The sequence below is a fragment of the Lotus japonicus genome, chromosome 3 (assembly GCF_012489685.1).
Source record: "Lotus japonicus ecotype B-129 chromosome 3, LjGifu_v1.2".
In the NCBI taxonomy this organism is placed as follows: domain Eukaryota; kingdom Viridiplantae; phylum Streptophyta; class Magnoliopsida; order Fabales; family Fabaceae; genus Lotus; species Lotus japonicus.
Window position 1 is genome coordinate 85,968,000 of NC_080043.1, and position 15,969 is coordinate 85,983,968.

At 35.8% G+C, this 15,969-nt stretch overlaps 4 protein-coding genes across 6 annotated transcripts; all 4 read left to right on the top strand.

The window, feature by feature from the left end:
* The first annotated feature begins 819 nt into the window (after positions 1-819).
* On the top strand, positions 820-3,840 carry LOC130746819 (probable aminotransferase TAT2). Its single transcript, XM_057599552.1, has 7 exons — positions 820-1,186; positions 1,853-2,192; positions 2,406-2,624; positions 2,790-2,849; positions 3,016-3,171; positions 3,274-3,367; positions 3,449-3,840. Exons 1-7 carry the CDS (start codon positions 912-914, stop codon positions 3,565-3,567), a joined length of 1,263 nt encoding a protein of 420 aa, XP_057455535.1. The 5' UTR covers positions 820-911; the 3' UTR covers positions 3,568-3,840.
* Positions 3,841-3,992: 152 nt separating this feature from the next.
* LOC130746820 (probable aminotransferase TAT2) lies at positions 3,993-7,764 on the top strand. Its single transcript, XM_057599554.1, has 7 exons — positions 3,993-4,965; positions 5,651-5,990; positions 6,195-6,413; positions 6,576-6,635; positions 6,946-7,101; positions 7,217-7,310; positions 7,417-7,764. Exons 1-7 carry the CDS (start codon positions 4,691-4,693, stop codon positions 7,533-7,535), a joined length of 1,263 nt encoding a protein of 420 aa, XP_057455537.1. The 5' UTR covers positions 3,993-4,690; the 3' UTR covers positions 7,536-7,764.
* Positions 7,765-9,583: 1,819 nt separating this feature from the next.
* On the top strand, positions 9,584-11,585 carry LOC130746823 (NAC domain-containing protein 83-like). Its single transcript, XM_057599558.1, has 4 exons — positions 9,584-10,102; positions 10,271-10,432; positions 10,661-10,750; positions 11,075-11,585. The coding sequence occupies exons 1-4, from the start codon at positions 9,659-9,661 to the stop codon at positions 11,339-11,341; spliced, it is 963 nt and encodes a 320-aa protein (XP_057455541.1). The 5' UTR covers positions 9,584-9,658; the 3' UTR covers positions 11,342-11,585.
* An 81-nt stretch (positions 11,586-11,666) lies between these two features.
* On the top strand, positions 11,667-15,658 carry LOC130746821 (probable aminotransferase TAT2). Of its 3 annotated transcripts, none has more exons than XR_009022227.1 (7): positions 11,667-12,286; positions 13,580-13,919; positions 14,184-14,402; positions 14,563-14,622; positions 14,819-14,974; positions 15,056-15,166; positions 15,248-15,265. XR_009022227.1 is itself a non-coding variant. In XM_057599555.1 (7 exons), exons 1-7 carry the CDS (start codon positions 12,015-12,017, stop codon positions 15,364-15,366), a joined length of 1,260 nt encoding a protein of 419 aa, XP_057455538.1. In that variant the 5' UTR covers positions 11,676-12,014; the 3' UTR covers positions 15,367-15,657. The 3 variants fall into 3 exon arrangements, 2 of the variants coding, with proteins under 2 accessions (XP_057455538.1, XP_057455539.1); XM_057599555.1 differs by having other exon boundaries at positions 11,676-12,286; positions 15,073-15,166; positions 15,248-15,657; XM_057599556.1 differs by having other exon boundaries at positions 12,062-12,286; positions 13,606-13,919; positions 15,073-15,166; positions 15,248-15,658.
* The last annotated feature ends 311 nt before the right edge of the window (positions 15,659-15,969 follow it).

Genomic DNA, 15,969 nt, shown 5'->3' on the forward strand with positions numbered 1-15,969 from the left:
AGTGACTACAACCAATAATTCGCTATTTTAGGAGGGCCAAAAATATATTTAACCCTAAAAAAATTAAACGGGGGTTGGTTTTGGCAACCAAGCACCTCAAATCCCACCTTATTTTCTAAAATGACCTTTGTTTTATTGTTTATTGGGTTTCCAGTATTGTATTATAAAATTTTAACATACTGAAATCTAAAATCCGATAGTGTTTTTAAAAAACATTTTATCTTTCCGATGTAAAAAAAATTACTTAAAAATTTGGTAGTGCATTTTTAAGAAATGTGTTTTTTAGCCACCGTTTTTTTCTTAATTGCTTTTACTGAGATAAAGTCGTCCTAATGAGTTTGCAACCGTGGCTCAACGCCCTCAACCCGTCAAACTAGGATCTTAAATCCATCAAGAAAACGAGTGAGTGGAGGGCCCTGTGGAAAAAATTTCATGGAAATAATACTACAATTATAAGGGATTAGATTTTCCACCCTACTACTAGATTTCACACCCCCATTATGTGATTTTTAAATTCCGAATTATTTCATAATTTTATATTCCAAAATTAATTCGGGATTTACATTACCGGCTGTGTAAAATAGTAACACTCCACTTTTACGTGAGAAAATACTTCAGATTTTTAAGTTTTAAATTAAGTTCTCAAAAATGTTTTAAGTGGGGTGACATTTCTAATGAGTGGAGTTTCAAATTCAATCCACCAATTATAATCATATGACATCATTAGAATTGTAAAAAGCATATAAAAACAAGAGAATGGAACCAACCACACAGTGATTATACACAAGTGGGGTTTGTCTTTCACGATTGCCATTTCTTTCTTTTTCTTTGGTACATATATAGGATATAGCTCCTCTCCTTCAGTTCATAACACTTATATTGGTTGACCAATCTCAGATAGAATAGAGCAAATGGAGAACGGAAGTGAGAAATGGAATTTCCAAGGGAACAAAGGGCTCAATGCTTCAGCCATTTCAGTGAGAGGGGTCTATAACATGCTCATGGATAGCATCAGTAACAATGAAAACAACAACAACAAACCTCTGGTTCGTCTCTGTCGTGTTGATCCAACTGATAATCCACTGTTTCGGACTGCCCCTGTTGCTCCTGATGCTATTGCAACTGCTGCTCACTCCTTCAACTTCAACTGTTATCCTCCCACCGTTGGCTTACCTGATGCAAAAAGGTATGTTTCCCTCATCAACTAGATAAAAAGGCTATTAATTTATCATGATGTTAAAAAGAAAGTAATAGAAATAGGTAGAAAGGGAAATATGATTTCTATAATCCATTGTTGACATTGGTATTTGGTAATCTTATAACCATTAAACCATGTGTTCTTCGTGAATGAAATTGCTCGAATGTCCATGCTTTTAGTGGTGGTGCACGACCTTGACTGACTTAGTTTGCACGGCAAGAGTGTACGTGTAAAAGATACTCCGATGCTCAAGTCAGTGAGAGAGCAAAGAGAAAATCTCGGAGCCTAAGAAGAACTCAAAGTTTTGCATAAAGTTCAACGTGTCTTGTAAATGAATGATTATACCGAGATTTATAGACTCGGAGTCCGTCGTAACTGTCTCTGCAAGTTGTCAGGTAGTCTTAAGGAAGGATTCCCGAAATTTTGCTGCCCCTGGTCAGCCTTATGTAATCGTTAGTAAATATGTCGCCGTGAGGCCGACCCACCCTTATGCTGCTCTCTTAGTTGCGAGATTTTTTGGCCGAATGTGATGCTATTGAGCTTTTCGGTCTGGCCAGAACAATATGAATATGCATTTGTAATTTCTGGAGCCAAAAATCAATTTAACATGTTTATACATGATGATTTGGTAACATATTGCTATTTCCTAAACAGGGCTGTTGCAAATTATCTCTCTTCTGATATTCCATACCAGTTATCACCAGACAATGTTTTTCTCACCGTTGGGGGCACACAAGCTATAGATATAATCTTACCTGCCCTTGCACGTTCTGGTACCAACATTCTCCTTCCAAGACCAGGGTACCCTCAGTATGATGCTCGCGCCGCTTGTTGTCTCCTTGAGGTTCGGTACTTTGATCTCTTGCCTGAGAGAGGATGGGAGGTTGATCTTGATTCCCTTGAAGCTCTAGCAGATGAGAACACTGTGGCCATGGTCATCATCAATCCTAGCAATCCATGTGGGAATGTGTTCACATCCCAGCATTTAAAAAAGGTACATATAACATGTTTGGATGAACTTCTATTTCCTCATAACCGATTCTGATATTCAGAAACTACTTAAGTACTTATAGAAAACTTTGTCTGATAATTCATTCTCATTTTAGAATCAATTAAAGAAAGATTTCCAAACATGCTAATTATAGTCTTAAACTTCATTGTTTCGGAGTAGGAAACAATATGTGACCATTTTTCAGGACTCTTGTAGGTTGCTGAGACTGCAAGGAAACTTGGAATCTGTGTAATTTCTGATGAAGTTTATGGCCACGTAGCTTTTGGAAACAATCCATTTGTGCCAATGGGAGTGTTTGCACAAATAGTGCCAGTTATCACAATTGGGTCCTTATCAAAAAGATGGTTAGTTCCTGGTTGGAGAATTGGTTGGATAGCCACATGTGACCCCCAAGGAATTTTTGAAAAAACCGGGGTTAGTGCTTTTTTACCTGTTGTTTTCCATCTTTTTGTCCTTATAGTTATTACTAGTATATAAGGATTTTATATTTTCAAGATCAATTGCAGTAAAGATTTTTCTTAATTAACTTAGAAAACCTGATATTTAAATGACTGTGCGATTGTTTGCTTTCTTTATCAGATCAAGACAAATATCATCAGCTATTTGGAGATTACTTCTGACCCTCCAACCTTCATGCAGGTAACCAATGAAAGCTATATAGCATAAGCAAAACAAAAGAGTAACAGAAAAAAAATTGTACATACATTCAGAATTTAATACATGTAGGTTTATATATGCTTGTTTCCTTGCTTTATCATTTTGTTTTCCCTTCTAAAACAAAAATTACAGCAAGTTAGGCTTGCAGGCAGCAATACCTCAAATCCTTGAGAGAACAGATGATGATTTCCATTTAAAAAATCTTAATATAATGAGAGAGGCTGCAAACAAATTCTATGATGTATGCAAGGAGATCCCTTGCTTGACATGCCCTCACAAACCAGAAGGAGCCATGGCTGCGATGGTAAGTTGGATAAAGAGTTTTGAGGTTTTCATCATGTTATAAATTTAACATGGAGTCATCTTATTACGCATGAATCAATTAACAGTAAATTGAATGAATCAGGTGAAGATTAACTTCTCACAAGTTAAGGACATTGTTGATGATGTGGATTTCTGTGTCAAGCTGGCCAAAGAGGAATCTGTACTTCTTCTTCCTGGTAAGAATTCAATTGATAAATAGAATAAAGTCTTGTATGATGAGAGTTTCTCTTTATTGATTTTATTATACTTGCTTGCAGGTGTTACTGTTGGACTAAAGAATTGGCTTCGGATTAGTCTTGCTGTTGACCCTTCTGAACTTGAAGAGGGTCTTAGCAGGATAAAAGCATTCAGCCTTCGGTATGCCAAGATGTCATAAATCGTGTCACATGGGAGGCTTTGTTGAATACTAGGTTTATATATCCCATTGAGACCATCTTTATGGCAAAGTATATGTCTGAAAATAATTCTATTTTAGGTGCTTAAACAGTTTAGTTAAGGACTTGTGGCAATAAGCTCTTGTCACAAAAGAGTCTATTCATAAGCTAATTTGAGAAGCTTATTCAAATAAGTTAAAAATAAGATATGAATAAACATAAACTAATTCGAATAGTTTATGAAAAATAAGTTCAAAATAGCACCGTGGACGAAATACTGTCTTGAAAGCAAAATTTCGGCAGACTCTGGTGCAATCTAGTGTCAGGTTTGCTCCCCAAGGTTAACACATTCGCATGCAAGGTACTGTGCACTCAGAAATTACACATGTTAGAGTCTCTACAACAATGCTCAAAATTTGGATAGAGAGAAAGAGGGAGGAAGCTAGAAAAACCCATATATCCATTTCATAAAAAAATAGTGTTTTACATCCTTTTATCTCACAAATGTTGTGCCTGCCCTGTTCTCTTTTTCTAGACCTCACGGCACCATCCTTGTTTAATACACATGTAAATTTTTTTTTATCAGCAAATCATTAACATAAGTAAATGACTTTGAATGGATATTAAGTTATTAACTCAAGTAAATGAGGAAATCATTGACCAAAAACAAAAAAGTAAATGAGCAAATCAGTTTTTTTTGTTTGTCCTTTGGCCACGGTCTCCACGGGGAAAGGGACGCCACGTGACCAATCTGGCTCGGGATACGGTAGTGATGTCCCTGTCCACAACGGTATTATTTTTTACCTCAGAGGGGATCGAACCCGGGCCAGAAGCCTAGGCGAAATCCCTTAAAGAAATGCACATTCCCCGCTTATGTCACCCCTTGTGGTTAGCAAATCAGTTTTCAATACTCAAAACGGTATGATTTTTAAAACAAATAACTGTTTTATTTTGGTTGAGTAACTAACAGACAGAGAATTGAAGGCTGAAATAAAAACGCTTGAATGTCATTAATCTTCATATTTTCCACGATTGTCATTTTATTGTTTGGAACATAGCTCCTCTGCTTCAGTTCATAACACTTGTATTGGTTGACTAATCTCAGACTCAGATAGACCAGAGCAAATGGAGAACGGTAGTGAGAAGTGGAATTTCCAAGGGAACAAAGGGCTCAATGCTTCAGCCATCTCTGTGAGAGGGGTGTATAACATGCTCATGGATAGCATCAGCAACAATGAAAACAACAACAACAAACCTCTGGTTCGTCTCTGTCGTGTAGATCCCACCGATAATCCATTGTTTCGGACAGCCCCTGTTGCTACTGATGCTGTTGCAACTGCTGCTAACTCCTTCAACTTCTACGGTTACCCTCCCACCGCTGGCTTACCTGATGCAAAGAGGTTTGTTTCTCTAGATAAAAATGCTATTAATTTATCAAGTTGTAATAGTAGTTGGTAATAAAATGATAGTGATTAGTAAGAGCATATACGACGAGAGAATTAGTTACGACTGACTATAGTGGATACACTTGTTTAAAAAATATAGAAATAGTAATAGGTGGAAAGGGGCATGTGATTTCTATAATCATTACTGACATTGGTAATTTGGTAATCTTATAACACATGGGTTATTTATGAAATGAGATTGCTCGAATAGCTCCGGGTGGTGGTGCACGATCTTGACTAACTTAGCTTGCATGCGGGGTGTACCTGTAGAAGACATTCTGTCGCTCAAGTTAGTCAGAGAGCAAAGAGAGAATCTTAGAGTCTAAGAAAAACTCAAAGCCTTGCATAAGACTGTCGTAACGGTCTTTCCAAGTCATTAGGAAACCTTATGGAAATATTCCCAAGGCCATAGCCACCTCTTGACAGTTGTGTGATTGTCAGTAAATATGTCACCAGGAGGCCGATTGACCTTAGTTGGGACGGGACATTCATTCACCGAGTCATCTTACTCACTTAGTTGCAAGAACTTTTGGGCTTGGCCGGAACAACATGAATATGCATTTGTAATTTCTGGAGCTAAAAATCAATTGAACATGTTTATACATGATGATCTGGTAATATATCACCATTTCCTGAACAGGGCTATTGCAAATTATCTCTCATCTGATCTTCCATACCAGTTATCACCAGACAATGTTTCTCTCACCCTTGGTGGCACACAAGCTATAGATATAATCTTACCTGCCCTCGCACGTCCTGGTGCCAACATTCTCCTTTCAAGACCAGGGTACCCTCAATATGATGCTCGCGCCGCTTGTTGTCTCCTTGAGGTTCGGTACTTTGATCTCTTGCCTGAGAGAGGATGGGAGGTTGACCTTGATTCCCTTGAAGCTGTAGCAGATGAGAACACTGTGGCCATGGTCATCATCAATCCTAGCAATCCATGTGGGAATGTGTTCACGTCCCAGCATTTAAAAAAGGTACATATAACATGTTTGGATGATCTTAAATTTCCTCATAATCTATTATGATATTCAGAAACTACTTATAGAAGCTGCCTCCTAAAATTCATTCTGATTTTAAAATCAATTAAAGAAGGATTTCCGAACTTGCTAATAATAGTCTTAAACTTCATTGTTTCAGAGTAGGAAACAAAATGTGACCATTTTTCAAGACTCTTGTAGGTTGCTGAGACTGCAAGAAAACTTGGAATCTGTGTGATTTCTGATGAAGTTTATGGCCATGTAGCTTATGGAAACAATCCATTTGTGCCCATGGGAGTGTTTGCTCCAATAGTGCCAGTTATTACAATTGGGTCCTTATCAAAAAGATGGTTAGTTCCTGGTTGGAGAGTTGGTTGGATAGCCACAATGGACCCCAATGGAATTTTTCAAAAAACTGGGGTTAGTGTTTTCTACCTTTTGTTTTTTCAATCTTTTTATACTTGATAGTTATATCAGTCTAAGAGATTTCTCTTTTATCAAGATCAATTGCAATACAGATTTTTCTTAGCATAGATATCTTGATATTTGAATGATTTTGCAATTGTTTTCTTTCTTTATCAGATCAAGACAAATATCATCAGCTATTTGGAGATCACTTCTGACCCTCCAACCTTCATGCAGGTAACAAATAGAATCTACAGCATAAACAAAACACAAGAGTAACAGAAAAGTATTATTGTAAAAATAATTTGTTTTCTTCAGCTGAACAGATCAATAAGCATACATTCAGAACTTAATACATGTTTTATAGGAAAATTTGGATATACGAGAAACTATATCTTTACTAAGATTAGGAAATATATCTGAGTAGAGATATAGTTTCTCTTATACCCAGACTCTCGTATATGTTGGTTTGTATATATGCCCATATCCTTTTTTATCATGTTGTTTTCTCTTATAAAACAAAAATGACAGCAAGTTAGGCTTGCAGGCAGCAATACCTCAAATCCTTGAGAGAACAGATGATGATTTTCATTTAAAAAATCTTAATATAATGAGAGAGGCTGCAAACAAATTCTATGATGTATGCAAGGAGATCCCTTGCTTGACATGCCCTCACAAACCTGAAGGAGCCATGGCTGCATTTGTAAGTTGGATAAAGAGTTATGACTTATGAGGTTTTCAATTTCATCATGTTATAAATTTCACATGGAGTTATCTTAATACACATGAATCAATTAACAGTAAATTGAATGAATCAGGTGAAGATTAACTTCTCACAAGTTAAGGACATTGTTGATGATGTGGATTTCTGTGTCAAACTGGCCAAAGAGGAATCTGTACTTCTTCTTCCTGGTAACAATTTTTATAGTAATATTTGTCACTTGATAACTTGATAAATAGAATAAAGTCATGTATGATGAGAGTTTCTCTTTATTGATCTTATTACACTTGCTTGCAGGTGTTACTGTTGGACTCAAGAATTGGCTTCGGATTAGTCTTGCTGTTGACCTTTCTGAACTTGAAGAGGGTCTTAGCAGGATAAAAGCATTCAGTCTTCGGTATGCCAAGATGTCATAAATCGTGTCACATGGGAGGCTGTGTTGAATACCAGGTCTATATACCCCATTGAGACCATCTTTATGGCAAAGTATATGTATGGTAATTCCATTTAGTTGTGTTTGGGTAAACATTTTAATTAAGTCCTTATGGCAATAAGCTCTTAGCACAAAATGGTATGCTCATGAGCTAATTTGGGAAACTTATTCGAATAAGTTGAAAATAAGTCGTGTTATAGACTAAAGATAAACTATTTAGATAAGCTCTCTCACCATTTGCTTACACGATTATGCTACAAGATAAGTTTAAATAGGCTATTTCAAGCCTTATACAGTATTAAAGTACCTCACTACTACTAACCGTTTTATTTCTTATCAATTTCCAAACTTACCCTTTCACCTCTCGGAAAATAACTTCTTCTTTGCTTTTTTTTTTTAGTCTGCACAGCAATTTCAATGTTTTTTTTATTTAAAAATTGTGTTTTTTCACTGTACTACTTATGATTTTTTCAATATTTTAATTGTTTATCTCAACTTTCATTTTTTTTATCCAAAAAAAAATATTTTTTTAATTTATTCACCTCACTTTTCTTTTCTTGTGTCTCATTTTATCTCTCTTCTGTTTTCCATCAACTACACATCACATCTCTCAAATTTAAATTTCTCAATTTTCTTACTATCTCTTAGGTGTAGGTATTTTTAATATGTGAATAAATACTCTTTATTATCAATTTTACCCATAAAAGATTTCATCTAGTCCCCTAACCGTAGATGTCTTTTCAGAAAATGATACACTATTCCAATTGTTCTACAATAATTTCTTTAAATAATTATATTATTAGTGAAGGTACTTCTTGGTGGGGTGGGTAACTCACATGGTTAAGCTAAGGGTAATTGCAGGTAAAGGGTCAGGGTTCGAACTATGAGGGAGGATAATTTGTACTAATTTTTTTTTGGTACATCGGAAATATATAAATTGCTCCCACTAGGGATTGATCCATGCACCTCCCCATCCCAACCCATATGTCCCCTAGCTCTTACCACTTGAGTTATCATTCGGGGACAATTTTTACTAATTTACTAATAACTAACATTTACCTATAAAAAAAACTGAAGACGCTTCTAATTATTATTTTTATTATTTATATTGAAAATTTTTAAATCTAGAATCCTTATATAATTTTTTAAATAGTATAAATTCATTTGAGAAGTAGCAACAATCAATTAATCACTTTCAAAAAAAATAATCAATTAATCATTATTTAAAATTAGAAAATAAAAAATCTATAACCCAACTATTTATAAATAATATATCAATTTATTTGAAAAGTACAGTAATAGTTTTAATTACTTATTTAAACAAAAATTTAAGTAAATCTTTAATCAGCAAGTGATCTACATTTGTTATTTTATCATGAAACTGAAACCAATCTTTGTTGTTGGAACTATTGTGAGGTTCAAGGGTAAGTTTGGAAAAAACAAGAAATTGTCAAACAGTTGAAATTAGTTTTTTTTTTTTACATATGTCTTCCTTCGGAGGCAATCTTATTCGAGTCGGAAACATTTACATCATGGTGGAGTTAACTCTCTGAGCGGAGATTTTTTTTTCATATACAAGAGTCGAAGACCTTACTTAAAGGAAATCAAGCATGTACCATCAATAATATTAGTAAATAACACTGCCACATGTAAAAAAAAAAAAGGCTTTGAGTGTATAGAATCTGTTTTCGGAGTAATGTTAAGAATTTTTTTATAGCAAATCTCAGATAAAAATATTGGATTTATCATATTCCTTCAAAAAGATCTCCCGAATTCCCTTTGATTTTTTTTTTTTGAAAGTCCCTTTGAAATATGATACGGTAATTTTTATACAAGCTTTTTATTTTCCAGAGCTCAAGCTAGAATTGACCGTTGAATTTAATTTATCACAATTTGATTACAAAAAATAAAGAAAAAGATAGGATATATATCATATTTTTTTAAGGGAAGATAGGATATATCTATATATAATCGATATCAAAGATTTTCAAAGATTGTGAAAATATTTAGAAGATTTAAAAAAAAAATAGAACACCAGTGTTCCCATTATAAATTTTACCTTGTTCATGATTATGTCTCAAAATTTCACAAGAAAATTTTTACTCAATGGCTCCAGCTAGTGTACTTTCAAGAAATGAGTTTAAGCCCACGGATGATGTACTCCTCCAGTTGTTCCTCTACAACAAGGTCCATGGTAAACCCTTGCCTGAAAACGTCACCATTCTTGAATATGACTTGTATGGTGAGCAAAACCCATGGGAGATTTGGGAACAGTTTGGAGACTCCAATTCATATGGTGGAAAGGACCTTTACTTCTTCACCACGCTAAAGAGGAAGTCTGGTCCTTGCGCACGCTCAGTTCGCACCATTGGGTTGGGTTCATGGGAAGGTGAAGATGTTGGCAAGATCATAGTGGCTACTAATGATCCCCACAACAAACCCCTCGGCATCAGGAAACGTTATCGGTTTGAGAAGAGTGGCACTGGACAAGATGGGAGATGGATCATGCATGAGTACATTCTTGACTCGTCTTTAGTCCCTGATTCTTCAGTAAGTACCGTGCACTATGAACCATTATAATGTGTTCTTGTATGATTTGTAAAATTGTTCATGTGTCTGGTACTAGTTTAATTTAGGCTTTTGAATGTTTTAAATTTTAACACTTGTTTGGTACCAATTAACTTATTGTATCCATGCTGATTGCTTAGTTAATTACAGGCCAATAATCAGGTTCTATGTAGATTTAGAAAGAATTTGGCACATAATATTAAGCCTAAGAAGAGTCGGAAGAAAAGTACAAGTCAAGAAGAGAGGAAGACAAGGGTCAATACCAAGAAAAGGAAGATTACTGTTCTTGGACTTCCAGCTACCACAGAATCTGTAAGTACCTTTGTTAATTTTTATTTTTTATTTACAAATTATGAAGCTTTTTTAATTATAACTGGGTAATAGTATGGGGTTTGTGTTTAGTTGTTTTAATAGAGGGCCACTGGGGGTAATGCTGTTAAAAGGACTGTCTTTGTAGTGTGTTTTAGATTTTAATGATTCTAGATACAAAATATATATATTGATTATACTAAACAGGGTTCTCTACATTATATTTTGCAGCACACTATTGATAACAATAATGAAGTTTCACTTGGGAATGATAGTTGCCAAGAACTAAAAGGCCATCCAGAGAGTGGAGACAATACAATGGTATATTATTTATGATATTGATTCTTTTGTTTATTTTTAAAATCTTACTTTTGAATTGATGCAATTTTGTCTCTGATTTTTTTAAGTCAATTTTGTCTCTGATAAAAGGTCGAGTTTTGGAAGTTTATCTTTGATTAAATTTAAGTAATTAATTATAATTTGTCTTGAATTCTAATTCATTTAGAACTATCATAAATTCCTTTTAGATATGTTATGAAATTAGATATTTATAATTAAATAAAAAATGCTTTTTGTCTTCAGAGTGTTTAAAGCAATCTATGTATATTTGATCATTAATTCATTCTCTTACCTTATCTTTTGTAGGACATTATTAATGGTGATAATAATGTTTCGTTGGGGAAAGATATTTGCCAAGAAACAACAAGTCATCAAGAGAAAGAGAATGGAGGCAAGAATGAGGTGGTTGAAAATACCAAAGGAAATGAGTCTGCATTTGAAGATCATGTAGATGAAGATGGAGATCTCACAATGTCTTGGCCAGAGTTGTTTGCACTGCAGTTGAGAACGGGATCCTGGTTCCCATCACAGGAACAAATCCAGACGCTTTCCAATACAATCTACAAGGATTAATGATTATTTTGAAAACTATGATGTTAAGTACATACTCCTAGATACTAAACTGTTAATATGTAGCGGGTCTAGGACAACATAGTCTCTGTCTTTGATTATACTTTAGTATAGTTGATTCAATTTAAAGAAGCTTCTCATTCATGACCAAATCCTCTGAATTTTGATTATGGTTCTATTTGATTGTTGTTCACATCTAAATATCTAATGACAACAAATGCATAAACTTGAGATCTGAATGGCTTGTCACAAAAACTGTTTACATGTCCACTATGTAAAACTTGAAAAATGAAATTAATTACTATGAAAATTTCTAATATGAACTGAAAATTTTCCAACATCATCATCTACCAACACATATATATCCTTCAAGAGCTGGCCTAACTCCCATGCCTCCACCACCGCCGGTCATCCCCACCGTGCCGCAAAGGCGCAAACCTCCTAGCATCTGCTGCTGAACCATCACTGTCCAATTCAAACCCCACTCACTTCACTAGGCATTAGAATGTAAAAAGCATATAAAAACAAGAGAATGGAACCCACCACAGACACTGATAATACACAAGTGGGGTTTGTTTGTCGTTCACGATTGGCATTTCCTTCCTTTGGTTCATCGCTCTTCTGCTTCAGTTCTCATCACTTGTATTGGTTCACCAATCTCAGATAGACAGAGTGAATGGATAACGGAAGCGAGAGGTGGAATTTCCAAGGTAACAAAGGGCTCAATGCTTCAACCGTCTCTGTGAGTGGGGTCTATAGCATGCTCATGGATAGCATCAGCAACAATGTAGACAACAAAAAACCTCTGGTTCGCCTCTGTCGTGTTGATCCTACTGATAATCCATTGTTAAGGACTACCCATGTTGCTCCTGATGCTGTTGCAACTGCTGCTCACTCCATTAACTTCAATTGTTACCCTCCCACTGTTGGCTTACCTGATGCAAAGAGGTGTGTTTCCCCTCATCAATTATAGATAAAAATGCTATTAGTTTATCATGAAGTCATAGTAATGTCTTTAGTAATTGACTAATTGGTAAGAAACTAAAAGGTTTTGTGGTTCAATAGAGATTTATACACACCCAAATTGCATGTCCACATCCAAGCTTGGAGGATATAGGAATAGAAAAGAGAGAAGTAATATGATAGGTAAAGAAGAGAGATATGAAGAAAAAGTATGTGGAAATATGATGGAAGAGAAAACGAGTGTGAATGTATAAAAACTGTGTGGTTATATATTTTTGATGTGGACAAACTTTGGTAAGTCTATGTTGGATTGATGAATGAGTCTCACATAGAATAAAAATGAATATGTTGAACAACGTACAAGTAGAGGACCATTTACTTAAAACTTTAAGGTTTTGAGTGAAGTGTATAGTATGCGAGGTGAAGGAAGAAGAGCTATGTACTGAACAAGAAAATTGAAAGAGAAGCTTTTCACTGCTATTGTGCTGCGCCCCTCTTCTCTTTATAGTCCTTTATGGGAAAGGAAGGGGTTGAATCAATTGAATAGATATCCTGATTTGGGTGTGTTTTGTGAGTTGAGTTTTTGAGGCGAGAGAAGTGAGGAAGAGGCTTCCATTGTTTGAGTTTTTAAGAGGGGGGAAGGGTTTGGAGAATTTTTTAAAACCCTCCTAGACCCCCAAGACCCACCATTAGTTGTTTTTTGGAGTTCCCCCAAATTGGAGGGTTTAGAGGAATTTGGAACTTGCAGACAAGGGAAGGGCTTACCCCTCTTCCCCCCCACTTCCCCTTCCCTTCAAAGCCTTCCCTTCTCCTCCACTAAAAACTCGCAAACAAGCCTTAAGCAAGTTCTCAGGTTCTCCATAGGGAAATCTAGCCTCACTTTGAAGAATGTTCCCGACTCAAACATATGATTGTCTCGAATTGAGGATAAATGTGATGGTCCAATTTTTTTTTCAGTGTACTCTCTGTTGGGTTAGTCACAGATGAAAATCAGTTTTCAACCTTTTCTGTCTCTTTTTGTGTCCTAATAAAAACATAATAGTTCCCTGAAATAATTTGACAACTTGAAGATAAAGGAAATAATTTTTTGTTAAGGTTTTCTATTTTCATTAGAAGGAGTTGGAAAGGAGCAGGTGATTTCTGTAATCCATTATTGACATTGGTATTTCATATTTGCTAATCTTATCTAACACGTGAATATGGAATTTCTGGAGCCAAAAATCTATTAAACATGTTTAAATATGATAATTTGGTGAAATATTGCCATTTCCTAAACAGGGCTATTGCAAATTATCTCTCTTCAGATCTTCCATACCAGTTATCACCAGACAATGTTTTTCTCACCGTTGGGGGCACACAAGCTATAGATATAATATTACATGTCCTTGCACGTCCTGGTGCCAACATTCTCCTTCCAAGACCAGGGTACCCACTATATGATGCTCATGCTGCTTGTTGTCTCCTTGAAGTTCGGTACTTTGATCTCTCGCCTGAGAGAGGATGGGAGGTTGACCTTCATTCCCTTGAGGCTCTAGCAGATGAGAACACTGTGGCCATGGTTATAATCAATCCAAGCAATCCATGTGGGAATGTGTGCACGTTGCAGCATTTAAAAAAGGTACATAATAGTCTTAAACTTCATTGTTTCAGAGTAGAGGAAACAAAATACTAAAGGGTGGCTGTTTAGGTTGTACTTTGATTCCTCGTAAATGTAAGGTCTCGGGCTCGAGTTATGAAGTAAACCTCTGTTGGGAGATCTAGCTAGCCTCACCTAGATGCGGATGTTCTGACTCGAACATGATTGACTCCCATGAATGATACTTGTATTAGACTAAGAAAAGAGTAGGAAACAAAATGTGACAATTTTTCAGGACTCTTGTAGGTTGCTGAGACTGCGAGGAAACTTGGAATCTGTGTAATTTCTGACGAAGTTTATGCCCATGTAGCTTTTGGAAGCAATCCATTTGTGCCAATGGGAGTGTTTGCATCAATAGTGCCAGTTATCACAATTGGGTCCTTATCAAAAAGATGGTTAGTTCCTGGTTGGAGAATTGGCTGGATAGCCACAATGGACCCCCACGAAATTTTTCAAAAAACTGGGGTTAGTGTTTTTTTTACCTTTTGTTTTCAATCTTTTTATCCTTAAAATTTATCAGTCTAAGAGATTTCTCTTTTATCAAGATCAATTGGAGTAAAGATTTTTCACAGCTTAGAAAACCTGATATTTGAATGATTATGCAATTGTTTTCTTTCTTTATCAGATCAAGACAAATATCATCAGCTATTTGGAGATCACTTCTGACCCTCCAACCTTCATGCAGGTAACAAATGGAAACTATAGCATAAGCAAAACGCAAAAGTAACAGAAAAAAACCAACTAGTATTCTTCGGCCGATCGAATAGATCAACAAAAGCATATATTCAGAATTTAATACGTGTTTGTTTGCTTATGCTTGTATCCTTTTTTGTTCATTTTGTTTTCCCTAAAACAAAAATGACAGAAAGTTAGGCTTGCAGGCTGCAATACCTCAAATCCTTGAGAGAACAAATGATGATTTCCATTTTAAGAATCTGAATATGATGAGAGAGGCTGCAAACATATTCTATGATGTATGTAAGGAGATCCCTTGCTTGACATGCCCTCACAAACCCGAAGGAGCCATGGCTGCAATGGTAAGTGGCATAAAGAATTCTTAGGCTTTCATCATGCTATAAATTTAACATGGGGTCATCTTACTCATGATCAATTGACAGTAAATTGAATGAATCAGGTGAAGATTAACTTTTCAAAAGTTAAGGACATTGTTGATGATTTGGATTTCTGTGTCAAGCTGGCCAAAGAGGAATCTGTAATTCTTCTTCCTGGTAAGAATTCAATTGGTAAATTGAATAAAGTCATATATGACGAGAGTTTCTCTTTATTGGTGTTATTATACTTGCTTGCAGGTGTTACTGTTGGACTAAAGAATTGGCTTCGGATTAGTCTTGCTGTTGACCCTTCTGATCTTGAAGAGGGCCTAAGCAGGATGAAAGCATTCAGCCTTCGGTATGCCAAGATGTCATAAATCATGTCACACGGGAGGGTGTGTTGAATCTTAGGTCTGAGATATCTCCTAATGAGCCATCTTTAAGGCAAGATATATGTATCAAGAAACTGCATTTTATATTATGTTTCATGATGCTCTAGGTTCAAACTTGAATTATGGCTTTTCTATTTGTCTGATCTGATGGAAATATCAGAACAAATTTCCTTATCAAAATGGAATAAAAAAACAAATAGACTCAGTGAGATCTGGAGGAGAAACTCATCTTGAACCAGTGAAACTCGACACACTGATCCAACTTCATATAAATGTGAAATCTGTATAGAAAATGACCTCCTTTTCCTTTCTCTAACCATTCCTGACCTGACCACTCGTTGGGAATATGTTAGAGCAGTTAGACTGTTGCTTGTAGGGGTGTATGCTCTAACCTACATCAGTAATCTGACCAGACTAGTAACTTGGCAATTAAAGGCCAGGTCATACATCTCAGCACTCACCATCTATGATGACTAGAGTTACGAGACTCCTGAATAATTTAGCAACTCCCTTCCGTCAATCACCTACGCTTCTCTAGTCAGGACGAGCCGAGCCAATCATGGATTACCCCCGACCATGTTGTCCTGA

Bases quoted from the DNA above. Each gene is read 5' to 3' on its own strand.
- LOC130746819 (XM_057599552.1), top strand. From the start codon at position 912: ATGGAGAACGGAAGTGAGAAATGGAATTTCCAAGGGAACAAAGGGCTC. The intron at 2,625-2,789 runs GTTAGTGCTTTT...TTTCTTTATCAG, and splicing joins GAATTTTTGAAAAAACCGGG to ATCAAGACAAATATCATCAG. The intron at 3,172-3,273 runs GTAAGTTGGATA...TGAATGAATCAG, and splicing joins AAGGAGCCATGGCTGCGATG to GTGAAGATTAACTTCTCACA.
- LOC130746820 (XM_057599554.1), top strand. From the start codon at position 4,691: ATGGAGAACGGTAGTGAGAAGTGGAATTTCCAAGGGAACAAAGGGCTC. The intron at 4,966-5,650 runs GTTTGTTTCTCT...TTTCCTGAACAG, and splicing joins GGCTTACCTGATGCAAAGAG to GGCTATTGCAAATTATCTCT. The intron at 7,102-7,216 runs GTAAGTTGGATA...TGAATGAATCAG, and splicing joins AAGGAGCCATGGCTGCATTT to GTGAAGATTAACTTCTCACA.
- LOC130746823 (XM_057599558.1), top strand. From the start codon at position 9,659: ATGGCTCCAGCTAGTGTACTTTCAAGAAATGAGTTTAAGCCCACGGAT. The intron at 10,103-10,270 runs GTAAGTACCGTG...AGTTAATTACAG, and splicing joins CTTTAGTCCCTGATTCTTCA to GCCAATAATCAGGTTCTATG. The intron at 10,751-11,074 runs GTATATTATTTA...TATCTTTTGTAG, and splicing joins AGAGTGGAGACAATACAATG to GACATTATTAATGGTGATAA.
- LOC130746821 (XM_057599555.1), top strand. From the start codon at position 12,015: ATGGATAACGGAAGCGAGAGGTGGAATTTCCAAGGTAACAAAGGGCTC. The intron at 14,403-14,562 runs GTTAGTGTTTTT...TTTCTTTATCAG, and splicing joins AAATTTTTCAAAAAACTGGG to ATCAAGACAAATATCATCAG. The intron at 14,623-14,818 runs GTAACAAATGGA...TTAGGCTTGCAG, and splicing joins ACCCTCCAACCTTCATGCAG to GCTGCAATACCTCAAATCCT.